The 13474-nt window shown below is 47.7% G+C and overlaps 1 protein-coding gene across 1 annotated transcript in view; it reads left to right on the forward strand.

Annotated features, from left to right (window-relative positions):
* The first annotated feature begins 1035 nt into the window (after positions 1–1035).
* IGSF10 (immunoglobulin superfamily member 10) overlaps positions 1036–13474 on the forward strand; it is a 144420-nt gene continuing 131981 nt past the window's right edge. Inside the window, exons 1-2 of the mRNA XM_085634882.1 lie at positions 1036–1683; positions 4324–4589. Of these exons, the coding sequence (XP_085491008.1) occupies positions 4381–4589 (209 nt within the window). The 5' untranslated portion in view covers positions 1036–1683; positions 4324–4380. The remainder of the gene's footprint in view (positions 1684–4323; positions 4590–13474) is intronic.

Below are 13474 nucleotides of genomic sequence, written 5' to 3' on the forward strand. Positions count from 1 at the left end.
AAGATTTCACTGAGTCACTTTTCCGACGCTGCTTCGCCAAAACCCTGTGTCTGCTTGAAGCAGGCGTAAGGCATGACGCAGCATGTTAGGTATGGGCAGCCCCTGAGCATTGCTGGAGTTGCGTCGTGCTTGCGACACGACTCCAGCAATGCGCCGCCCTGACGCTATCAGATGCGTCACGCATCTCTTTATCCTTGCGCCATGATGCGCTGCATTGTAAATGCGGCGCATCTGTGGTGGCGCAAGGGTAAACTTGCGTGACGCATCTTTCCTGGCGCATCCCTGCTGATTTGCAGGGATGCGCCAGGAAACATAAATCTGCCCCTAAGTGTAGAAAATAGCAACAGAAAGGTGGCCAGTCAACCTTTGCACTGTCCTGCAACATGTCCCCAACTTTTGAACCGTTAAAGCTAGATACAATTTCAATTTGATCTAGAAACTGCTGATAATGTAGCAGATGATGGCTGGATGGTGTCAAATCAATAATTATGTGAAGAACGCTAAAGCCAAAGAAATGCATATTTCCTGTGGCCCTGGTTATACTTAAACTGTCCTTATTTCAAATGTTCCATTGCCATTTAATCCCATATCAAGTTACCTTATGTTACTTCACGTTACTTTAAGATATGGTATATTTTACGCCACGTTTTATGAGATCAAGTAAGGATTCAATATCGACTACGAACTCCTTGTTGTATCTAACCCACACAAACTAGTTACAACATGTGAAACACCTAAAAAAGCCGTTGATTTGATTTTAAGTGATCGAATGTGATCTTACTTACAACATGCGTGCACCTACATTTCGGTTTTTGTTTGACTGCGATGTTTTGGCAAAGAATACAAGGCTGTGTGTTGAAAATGCATTCAAAACGTGTGCATTAAAACACGAAAACCCGGTCTGGAAAGTTAAGCTCCCCATTTCGTGAAATATATGATCCTGTCAGAGTAGAGTGTCCCGCGGCCAATGGGTGAGCGTCTGCCTCGGCCAATCCCGGCGTGTCTGCATCTGTGTCTGGAAAGAGTTTCTGCGAAGGAAAATGTGTGGTACCTTTCTGCAGAGAGGAGCCTTGTGGAGGGGAACACGCCGGATGCTGAGTTAGTGCACGGGGAATGGACGAGAAACTCGCGATCCAAGAGGAAAGCGTTGACAATGACAAGGGAAACACGGTGACGGTGGCACGGCAGAGAAAGTCATTACTTTGTGTTCTGTTCACTGGAGAAGGAAATATATCTGTATAAACTAAAAAGCCTGTGAGCAGGAGAGAGATTTAAAATTCCCGAGGGGACCGCAGGAATGCTCTTGCAGATGATGGAGGAAGATAAGGGTGTTTAACAGTAAAGACAGAAGTGGTGTTTGCTTAAAAAAAAGACAATTTGCCAGGAGCAGAAGAACTTCCCACAGGAGAGATCCGAGTAAAAAGTCATATGTTTTTCATGCACTTTGTTGCTTCAAAGAAGTGAACTTGGATGCAGACGAGCTCTGGAAACGCTCACATCCTCGAAGCTGGAATGGTGCAAACTTTGAGAATTTAAAAGTTCATACCTATGCGGACCATTGGATTTAAGTCATTGCTGACTTCGCTGGCCCAGCAAGCCTCTGCTTGGGAGTTTGCCCTTCGTTTTTTTATTTTTTTTACAGTTTGCGGCCAGTTGAAGGTGCGAGAGAATCAGCTTAGAAAGGTAGGTCCCGATTGCTCATGTGTTCACCTGTATTATGCTGTTGCAATTTCCCCCCCTCTCTCGGAAATGCTACCCGTTTGGATAGTTAATGTTTTGTACAAAAAAACAGCTAAAGGGGTATCTTTACTGAAACATGAGATTAATTTGCCTTTCACTTCACAGGTCTGCGGTTCGCTTGTGTGAAAACCATTAACACTGTCCTGGACGTGTACAGGACAGCCAGATATACTGTAGGGCTTTGCACACCCCTAGATTCCTGTCTAGCGCCTCAAATGAAGTATGTTATCTTCTAGCACAAGGACTGTGCGTAGCACTAACGTCATCTCCACTAATGGAGGGAAGGTGTAAATAGAAGTGGAGGAGCAAAACACACAAGTGTTCCATGTTTATGCTTTGACGGCACGTGCAGTCCAGGTTTTTGCTTTGCATTCTGGGACTTGGTGTCCTAGTTTTATGCACTGCTTAATTTGTAAAAAAAAAAAAAAGTGCCAAGGCCCTGGCCAGGAGGCCACTGCAGGTTGCACCACCCACCGCCTTTGTCATCCCCGTTAAAACAACTATTAACCATTTCTTTCGCATGGAAGTGTGACAGTTCAGACTATTCCAGTTTCCCAAAGATAAGGGAATAGCTGGGGAGGCAGGTATAAGTATTTTTTTTTATGTATATTGTATTCATAAACAACAATTAAGTGCCGGTGCCGAGCACCAGAAACCAATTAAGTGCCGGTGCCTAGCACGTGAAACCACCGGCTCAAATTAAGCACTGGGTTTATGATGAAAAAGCAGAGCCATAAATCCCAGGTTACAGAAAAAACCCTGGACAGGATTAATGTATGCATGGGCCCAGGCGCGCAACACCAATTGGACTCACAGGGCTTCAGCCTCCCCCGTCGTGTGTGGCAGCCCGGGATGAGACAGCTTCCCGGAGACACACACAGCCGCACCCGAGCACTTCACAGGTCTTTAAAAGACCATTTGCATGTTAATGAGGCCTCCCTGTTGTTTCACCCCTTCTAAGAGCCCCTGCAGCTCCACTCTGCCTATGGCTTAAAAGATTCACCCCCCCCCCCCCCCCCCCGAACTTTTTTCTTAGCCCCCGCCCGCCGAAATTTGTCTCTAGTTGCGCCTCTGCATGGGCCTAGGAAACATGTGAGCAAAGTTATGTGAGCGTAGGACACTGCTTGAGGAAGTAAGAGATTGGCAGGGCTTCATTCATAAAGGTAATCTACGCTTTTTGAGTAATTTTCACTTTTGAGTAAGTTTGCCACTTTTTGGCTATTCACAAAATCCAAGTGTAAATTGCTCCTTTGGAGTAAACTTACACTCGGATTTTGCGAATAGCCAAAAAGTATCACACTTACTCAAAAGTGTAAATTATTCAAAAGTGGAGCCCCAGGCTCTTCAGTTTGGTGGAGACATGTAAGGTACACTTTTGGAGTACATTTACACATTTTGTAAACAGCCAAAGAGTAGTAAACTTACTCAAAAGTGTAAATCACACAAAAGTGTAAATTGCCTTTGTGAATCTGGCTCAGACCATTCTGCAGGGAGAGAGACGTTACCTAAAATGTGCAAGCCAGCGTAAAGCTGGGAGGCAAGCAGTGTTTACTGTGAACACATAAGTCAAGGTGATTGACGTGTCTAAGATTTACACTCATGTGAGACACCATTCGGGGAATTTCTTCAGTAAATACGTCTGGCTGTCTTTGTGGCCTTACTGGAGACTTTGTGGTAGCTAAAGTGGCTTGCAAATGTAAATTGCACGGAGCAAGTTTTGGAATGTATGAAAGTCACAAGCGCCAGACACTTCTGTTACTAACTCTGTGCCAGAGAATAAGTACCACAGACTAGTACTGTATGCGAGATAAAGACCGCGGTATGCAGCTCTCTCCAGCAGGTGGCGTCTGTCTCATACTTAAAACAATTCCCACGAGATCAATCCGAATTCTGCGGTGTCTTCAATTTCATTCACTTGAGCGCCTTTCCAGTCGAACATGCCAAGATGTATCCGCGCTCTCTTCCACATCTCCCACCCTGCAGAACACACTGTAATTATCTGGCATTAAAAAAGCTGACGTGTTCCCTGGCTAAAGGAATCTCGCTCACATGAAAATATTCGTGAATTGTTCGAAAGCTTTAGAGCTGTTTTATTGCACGGGTCGTGTTAATTCTCTGGAAAGACATCTAAATAAAATTGTTTTCTATCAACTAAAAACTGATAAAATAAAGCGTGGACTGCGTAGTCTGAACTGTCACGTGGTGTGCATCTCTTTTCTAAGTACAAATCTTTCATTTTATGATTTTAGATCGTCATTGAGGAACCACCCTTACTCACGCCCCCACCCCCTTCCCAAAAGAAAAAAAGTGCAAAACTGTGGTATACAGAAAAAACGTAGCATAGGTGTTCAGTTTATTTTATTTTACTTTTATTATTGATAATAATCGAATGAGCAAAGTTTCTAATTCTGCCACTCCTGGTGCTACTGTTTTACAAAAGTAGGCAAAAGAGGAAGGGAACTGAGACAAAGTCCAGCGAGAAAAAGCAGAATGGGGAAAGTTAGGACTTTCCTGTGGTTTGGTTATGTGTATTGATGTCCTAATGGCGACTGTCTGTATCTGATTGTAGATTCTCTTGTCTAGGGACCAGGATTTGGAACAGTTCCAGTGTGAGATGCTGTGACTAGAAAGTGGGCAAGGATGGCAATGCCAGGCAGCAGGCATCGGAGCCACCTGGCCCGGTTGATCGTTGGTAGCGGCTTTCTGTTGCTTCTTCTTCTTCCTAGTCCTTCGGGGGCATGCCCTAAGCCCTGTGCCTGCTACGTGCCCACCGAGGTACACTGCACCTTCAGGTATCTCACAGCCATCCCCCGGCAACTCGCCTCCAACGTGGAACGCATCAACCTGGGGTAGGTGCATGCTCCATTACCATCCTTACAGTGGCTGTTCCTACAGTCCCCTCTATATGTATGTGAGTAGCATGTATGATGCATGTTCATTCCAGAAATTGTGTCCACAGTGGAAGATATTGTGTTACCGGAGGTGCTGCAACATTTGTGTTTAGAAGGATGCAGTAAAAAAGTTTTGCCAGCAAAAAAACAATGATGTCCACAGAGTTTTGTTACACACCGACAGGAACAAAGTAAACACAAGTGGGCTGGTTCAAAAATGCTTTTTCCTGGAGTTCACTATGGAAGAGTCTCAAAACTCTGAGACGCTTGAGAAGCTTGTTCTATATGTCAAAATTGTACTTAACGTACCCAAAAGTTATGCACATATACCTTTTGATAGTATGTAAACAAAGAAAGATTCCGGGGATAGTTTGAGAAGTAGCGAGTGGCAAGCAATGCACACGTGGTGCAAAGCGACACTGTTGTAACTTTGGGTACTCACAAAGTATCAGCATTGCACCATACTCTCCTAAGCACCTCACTCACACAAACGGGTAAAGTGTACGAAAAGAAGAGAAATAGCATTAACCAAAACGCAGGTGGAAACCTCATTAGCGATGGTCTGTGAGGGTGGATGGAGCTAAAGGTTGAAGAGGGCAACATTGGAGGGCGGAACTTAGCAGGTTTGCAGACGTAAAAACACTAAGGTAAGTACAAGTCTCCTAGTGTTTCTGGACTCAGAATTATCAGATCTGGAAACACCAAACTGGGTAACTACAGGCCAGGAAACACCGGACTCAGCTTAACTATGTACAGTGCCACACCTGGTGAACCTGCATGCAAGAGCAGTAGGCAGAGAAGCAGCCTGGACCCCTTCCTAGTCCCTTCAGCCCCGCGAGGAAAATAATAACAATCCCCCAATATTGTATAGATGCAGTGGTGCACCCAGAATTAGATCAATATCAAATTAAACAAAGTCCACTTAAGCCCTTTAATTTTCCTTATTTCTACTTTTATTAGTCTTTTTCCAAAATGTTCATATAATTCCACAAACCCAATGTTACAGCCAGCGTGTTTCGTCCACAGAGTGGACTTCTTCAGGGCATTAGATTTAACTCAGTAAATGACTTAAGTATTCCAGGGGAGAACTGCTCCAGCCCCACATAATAAATTAATTCCAGAAAAGAATCCTCAGCCGAAGTTTCCAGAACTACCAATCATACAATGAAGTCTTATCTCCAAGGATGGGTCAGATTCATAATGGACACATTAATCCGTGACCCACGGTTACAGCAAGCAAAACTCCTCACATGAACAAAACAAAAAGTTGGAGGCATAGTTTGGGCGTATGAATTTTATGAACAATTTAGAAAAATAAAAATAAAAGAAGAAATATGACTCAAGATGTTTTGTTTGATATTGATCCATTCTGGATGCACCACTACATCTATACATTTTGTGTTCTGTCTTAAAGAAGTTCCTGTGAGTGGCTGGGACTAATAGAGTGTGCACCATATAAGGTCACATTTGTGGGGATATATGTAAATACAAGAGGGACGGTGCTACTAACATTACCTGTTGCTTGCTTTTCTGTTTTTTGAAGTCCCCCAATATTGCCCTGCTCTATTCTGCACATCCGTGTTCACTGTTGTAGGGAGGATACCTTAATTACACACTTCAAGACTGCATTTACAGATCCAGGGTTTCATCAAGTATGCCTGCTTTGGCATCGAGGCATCTACATGCAATAGTAAGCGACCACAAGTTGTTAGATGTTTGGAGACAGCCATACCCTCTGCTAAAAGAGGGCACGTTTTATTCTGCTGTCACCAAGAGATAGCCTAGGCTTGATTACTGGCAGGCTACCCAGGGTGTGGGGTTACGGATGGCAGCCGTGCAACACTTAGCTAGCACACTATCAGACCTTCCCCGTTACTTTGGTGTATACAGGACCATGGTCACTAGCTTTTGGTGAACATTGAAGACTCATTCTAGAGATACTCCTTAATAGGGTTTCTGATGAAAAACTACAAACACATATTGTTGATTACTTCAAGTTTAACCTTGACTCGGTTAATAGTATGGGGGTGGTGTGGAAGGTCTTTAAGGCTACAATATGAGGTACATTTATTGCTGAAGGATAGTGATATTCCTAAATCACTTTACATGCACTTGACTCAGCTAGAAAATGAATTCAAAATATTGAAGGAATCTATAGACGCCTCCCAAGCTGACATAGTTCATATACAAATAAGGGAAAACATCTCTGAATACTTAGATTGCAGACACAGAGGTGCCGATTACGATCCGTTAAAAACCGCGTACGAACCGTCGGTCGGAGCGAATTCCCCGTCCGACTCGTACCCGGTTGTAAAACTTTCCAAACATGGAATTACGATTCGCACGGAAACACCATTTCCGTACGAATCGTAAAAAACACCGACCGACGAAAATATACATACGAATGTGATCCGGGAATGCTGCGACGTGACGTCGGGACGCTTTCAGGCAGCGTTTCACGAACCAGGAATTACGATTCGAACCGACAGCAGTCCGGACGGCAATATTTTCACGGCACCCAAAAAGTGCCGCAAAAGCGAAGAACGGCGCGAATCGACCAGAGTAGGTGGCCCGGTACGCGCCGACCCCCCCCCCAGCCCCCGTAGGTACGCGCCGACCCCCCCCCCAGCCCCCGTAGGTACGCGCCGACCCCCCCCCAGCCCCCGTAGGTACGCGCCGACCCCCCCCCAGCCCCCGTAGGTACGCGCCGACCCCCCCTGTGTGTACACCCGTGTACGGTGCGTACCCACCCGTGTATGTACGGTGCGTACCCCCCCGTGTACGCTCGAGTCGAACCCCCCCGTGTACGCTCGAGTCGGACCCCCACCCGTGTATGTACGGTGCGTACCCCCCCGTGTACGCTCGAGTCGAACCCCCCCATGTACGCTCGAGTCGGACCCCCACCCGTGTATGTACGGTGCGTACCCCCCCGTGTACGCTCGAGTCTGACCCCCCCGTGTACGCTCGAGTCGTACCCCCACCCGTGTATGTACGGTGCGTACCCCCCCGTGTACGCTCGAGTCTGACCCCCCCGTGTACGCTCGAGTCGTACCCCCACCCGTGTATGTACGGTGCGTACCCCCCCGTGTACGCTCGAGTCGAACCCCCCCGTGTACGCTCGAGTCGTACCCCCACCCGTGTATGTACGGTGCGTACCCCCCCGTGTACGCTCGAGTCGAACCCCCCCGTGTACGCTCGAGTCGGACCCCCACCCGTGTATGTACGGTGCGTACCCCCAGCGCGAGCGTACACGGGGGGGTCAGACTCGAGCGTACACGGGGGGGTACGCACCGTACATACACGGGTGGGGGTCCGACTCGAGCGTACACGGGTGGGGGTACGACTCGAGCGTACACGGGGGGGTCAGACTCGAGCGTACACGGGGGGGTACGCACCGTACATACACGGGTGGGGGTCCGACTCGAGCGTACACGGGGGGGTTCGACTCGAGCGTACACGGGGGGGTTCGACTCGAGCGTACACGGGGGGGTACGCACCGTACATACACGGGTGGGGGTCCGACTCGAGCGTACACGGGGGGGTTCGACTCGAGCGTACACGGGGGGGTACGCACCGTACATACACGGGTGGGTACGCACCGTACACAGGTGTACACACAGGGGGGGTCGGCGCGTACCTACGGGGGCTTGCGGGGGGTCGGCGCGTACCTACGGGGGCTGGGGGGGGGGTCGGCGCGTACCTACGGGGGCTGGGGGGGGGTCGGCGCATACCTACGGGGGCTGGGGGGGGGGTCGGCCCGTACCTACGGGGGCTGCGGGGGGTACGGCACGTACCGGGCACCTGTTTGGACGTCTCCATGGTTGTTATGGGAGTTCGGTGCGGACGGTCTTTTCACCATACGGTTGTACATTCGGACGCCCGGGATGGATCGTGATTCCCCGGTCGGAGTTCACCTTTCACGTTTGTACGGTGAATCGTACGAGGACGTGTCGGACACATTTTCTGACCCGAGGACGTGTGGGGAATGATTCCCAGTGCGGTTCGTATGGACTTTTTACCATGCGAATCGTGATTGCCAGTTCGTACGGCACTTGTACGATTCGTACGGTAAAAAGACCCGATACGAGTCGTACGGGGACATTTTTTACCGGATCGTGATCGGCACCAGAGTGTAGATTCCAGGTGAAATATGCCAGAGCATATGGGGAAAGGGAGCTACTAGGAAGGTCATTGTCTGCTCACATTAAATGGCCCTGGGCAGTTAATGATAAAATATAGATTGTGGATGAGAATGGCATACATTTTCAGGACACACCAAGGATCATATAGATTTTTCACATACACTTTTCACAGGTGACCGCTGGGAAGAGGACCCCCTCCCTTATCAGTCAAAGGCTGACTACTTAAACACTACAGTCCTTGGCTGGCAGAGTGATGCCCCCTGCCTTTTGTGGCCAAACTCCTTGCCCTTGGTGAACTCAAGGCATTGATTGGTAGCCTTCCCACTTGTAAGACTCTCCTAAATTGTGATGCAAAAATGTCAGCCAAATTATCGCTTACTGTCTCAACTTTTTACTGCTGGAGCTGGCTCTTCCAGGTCAGTCTGGATTTATCCAAGGCTATTCTACTGTCCATAATCTGCTCACCCTCTTTGCTCTCATGATCTTAATGCAGTCGCTGTATTCCTTGATACCTTATGAACATTTGATCTGCTGGAATGGAATTACCTGTTCCCCATACAGAGAAGAAAGGGTCTGCAGCATATATTCAAAGACTGGATTAAACTACTTTACTCATCTCCCTCTGTGAGAATCCATTCAAATGGCCAGCTTTGGCCCCCTGTCTACATCGCCAGAGGTATGAGACAGGGATGTCCCCTCTCCAATTTTATTTGCATTGGCCTTGGATCCACTGGTGGTGAATCTCCACCAACATAACTTAGAATATGCAATTTGCTATACCAGTAGACACATTCTCATATAATTATACGCAAACAATATGACCCTATATTTGAGAGACCCTAGAGAATGCCTGGATAGGATTCTTAGAGAATATATAAGGTTTGGGCCTATGTCAAGAATTGTCATTGATTGGAGAAAATTGTTAATTTCCTCTCTAACTGAGAGCGCTATCAAATACACATCACAATTCCTACTGGAGTGGTGCAGTGACTTAGTTAAGTACCTTGGCACTTGGATAAATAGGTATATGGATATGGTCCTGAAAGAAAATTATGATGAAGCAATGCATAAAATAACAGAGCAGGTCTCCTGATGGGTAACTCTCTCCCTGTAGCTGGCTGGAAGCATAGGGATTACAAAGATGGTATTGGTCCCAAACTACTTTGCCTGGTTATTAACTGCTCATTACCATCAAGGAAAACCTTTTTTTGTCAGGTTTGTGCAGTTTGTTTGACTGACGTGGGCAGCAAAAAAAGCCTGGGATTAAATGGGACACTCTCTTATCTAATTGCTTTTCGAATTGGGGAATTTCAGATGCCAAACCCAGAGCTTTATTGTCTCTACGTCCAAGTGCATTTTGCACATTACTGGTTTCATTCAATCCTGTACATACCACACCTAGTATTGGAGGTAGAAGTGGCACACCCCCCTCACTAAAAACGCTAATTGGAACCCCAGTCCCGCACGTCTCAGTTGGGATGATGATGGTTGCATGGGTTTCCAGGGCCTGGAGTGAGTTAGGCTGCTGAATGGGCAAGGTGGTTCTCTACTCACTCTTACTGCCTCTATATCAACATTCACTACTGCTAGTAATGCACAAGCCAAAGCCGATTTTCCAGCTGTCCCAATGGGGAGTCAGTTCTTGGAGGAGTCTGTATGAAAATAAGCAATTTGTCTCAACAACATTCACTGAGAATAAGACATGCACTCCCTTAGATGTCTTCCTAAACCATAGGCTAAGAAGGGCAATTGGTACTGCAACCACCGCTTTTTCCGGTGGAACCTGCAGTGAGTCCCAATCAGGAAAAACCGATTACAGCAACTAATACAAAGCAATTCATCTCTGAATTGTACTGAGGGCATTGGAAGTGAGCTCAAGTTCTAACAAACAGTAAAGTCTGGTTGTGAGAAAGAATTGGGTCTTAATATGCCTGGTGAGCTGTGGAATTTCTGTTGCAAATAAATGGACATGGTCTCACCTAGCAACAGATTGCATATTATTCATTGCAACTTTTCCATAGAGCATACTACACACAAAAATATTTACATACATGTTGTCTGTGGCAGAATGTGCGATGCAACAGATTTGGCAGGGAGGATGCAGATTTATTTATTCTTTCTTTAAATGTGTGATGGTATCAGTTGCGGTGCGTGAGTGCTAGCAATATTCAACACTCCGTCCATCATCCCCTTTTGTTTTGCTTTGTTCGCCCTAAGTTGGCAGGGTATGCTCCGATGTGGGTCCCTTGTTCACTTTGACACTGGATTCAAGCTAGCCTGGCTGATGATGGCTGATTAGCCAGAAACTGGTCCCAGGATGCTTGTTTCCGGTCCAGGGAAGACATGGCTTGGCAGTTCAGGCTGGACTGTTCCCATAAGGCACAGGTCAGACTGATTTGCCTATGGCCATGTCTGAACTGGGGTGGTGGAGTGAGCTAAAGAATGATGATGGCTTAAACCCAGATCAGTTGACTGGGGGTGAGTGCTTGCAATGCTCAACAATCTGTCCATCATCCCCTTTGGTTTTGCTTTGTTCACCCTAAGTTGGCAGGGTATGACCAGACGTGGGTCCCTTGCTCACTTTGCCACTGGATTCAAGCTAGCCTGGCTGATGACGGCTGATTAGCCAGAAACCGGTCCCAGGATGCTTGTTTCCGGTCCAGGGAAGACATGGCTTGGCAGTTTGGACTGGGCTGTTCCTATAAGGCACAGGGTCAGACTGATTTGCATATGGCCATGTCTGAACTGGGGTGGCAGAGTGAGCTAAAGAATGATGATGGATTAAACCCAGATCAGTTGACTGGGGGTGAGTGCTTGCAATGTTCAACACTCCGTCCATCATCCCCTTTGGTTTTGCTTTGTTTGCCCTAAGTTGGCAGAGTATGTCTAGACATGGGTCCCTTGCTCACTTTGCCACTGCATTCAAGCTAGTCTGGCTGATGACGGCTGATTAGCCAGAAACCGGTCCCAGGATGCTTGTTTCTGGTCCAGGGAAGACATGGCTTGGCAATTCGGGCTGGACTGTTCCATAAGGCACAGGATCAGACTGATTTGCTTATGACCATGTCTGAACTGGGGTGGCGGAGTGAGCTAAAGAATGATGATGGATTAAACCCAGATCAGTTGACTGGGGTTGAGTGCTTGCAATGTTCAACACTCTGTCCATCATCCCCTTTGGTTTTGCTTTGATCGCCCTAAGTTGGCAGGGTATGCCCAGACGTGGGTCCTTTGCGCACTTTGTCACTTGATTCAAGTTATCCTGGCTGATGACGGCTGATTAGCCAGAAACCGGTCTCAGAATGCTTGTTTCCGGTCTAGGGAAGACGTGGCTTGGCAGTTCGGGCTGGACTGTTCCCTTAAGGCACAGGGTCAGATTGATTTGCATATGGCCATGTCTGAACTGGGGTGGCGGAGTGAGCAAAAAAATGATGATGGATTAAACCCAGATCAGTTGACTGGGGGTGAGTGCTTGCAATGTTCAGCACTCCGTCCATCATCCCCTTTGGTTTTACTTTGTTCGCCCTAAGTTGGCAGGGTATGCCCAGACGTGGGTCCCTTGCTCACTTTGCGACTGGATTCAAGCTAGCCTGGCTGATGATGGCTGATTAGCCAGAAACCAGTCCCACAATGCTTGTTTCTGGTCCAGGGAAGACATGGCTTGGCAGTTCGGGCTTGACTGTTCCCATAAGGCACAGGGTCAGACTGATTTGCATATGGCCATGTCTGAACTGGGGTGGCGGAGTGAGCTAAAGAATGATGATGGATTAAACCCAGATCAGTTGACTGGGGGTGAGGGCTTGCAATGTTCAACACTCCGTCCATCATCCCCTTTGGTTTTGCTTTGTTTGCCCTAAGTTGGCTGGGTATACCCAGACGTGGTTCCCTTGCTCACTTTGCCACTGGATTCAAGCTAGCCTGGCTGATGATGGCTGATTAGCCAGAAACCGGTCCCAGGATGCTTGGTTCCGGTCCAGGGAAGACATGGCTTGGAAGTTCAGGCTGGGCTGTTCCCATAAGGCACAGGGTCAGACTGATTTGCAAATGGCCATGTCTGAACTGGGGTGGTGGAGTGAGCTAAAGAATGATCATGGATTAAACCCAGATCAGTTGACTGGGGGTGAGTGCCTGCAATGTTCAACACTCCGTCCATCATTCCCTTTGGTTTTGCTTTGTTCGCCCTAAGTTGGCAGGGTATGCCCAGACGTGGTCCCTTGCTCACTTTGCCACTGGATACAAGCTAGCCTGGCTGATGACTGCTGATTAGCCAGAAACCGGTCCCAGGATGCTTGTTTCGTCCAGGGAAGACATGTCTTGGCAGTTCGGGCTGGACTGTTCCCATAAGGCACATGGTTAGACTGATTTGCATGTGGCCATGTCTGAACTGGGGTGGCGGAGTGAGCTAAAGCATGATGATGGATTAAACCCAGATCAGTTGACTGGGAGTGAGTGCTTGCAATGTTCAACACTCCGTTCCTCACCCCCTTTCGTTTTGCTTTGGTATCAGTTGTGGCCGGCACATGTAAGAGTGGTGGGGTGGTGGGGCGGTAGGATGGGGTGGGGGTCAGGTAAGTTAACATATGACGGGAGAATTTAAATCAAATAAATAAATATTAAAACCACTTCATTTGCGCTTGCTGCATATCCGACTCAGGAGACACCACCCTTTTGTTACACTGCCTTGATGCCACTGCTAGCGAAATG

The sequence above is a fragment of the Triturus cristatus genome, chromosome 11 (genome assembly GCF_964204655.1).
Source record: "Triturus cristatus chromosome 11, aTriCri1.1, whole genome shotgun sequence".
Taxonomy (NCBI): Eukaryota; Metazoa; Chordata; class Amphibia; order Caudata; family Salamandridae; genus Triturus; species Triturus cristatus.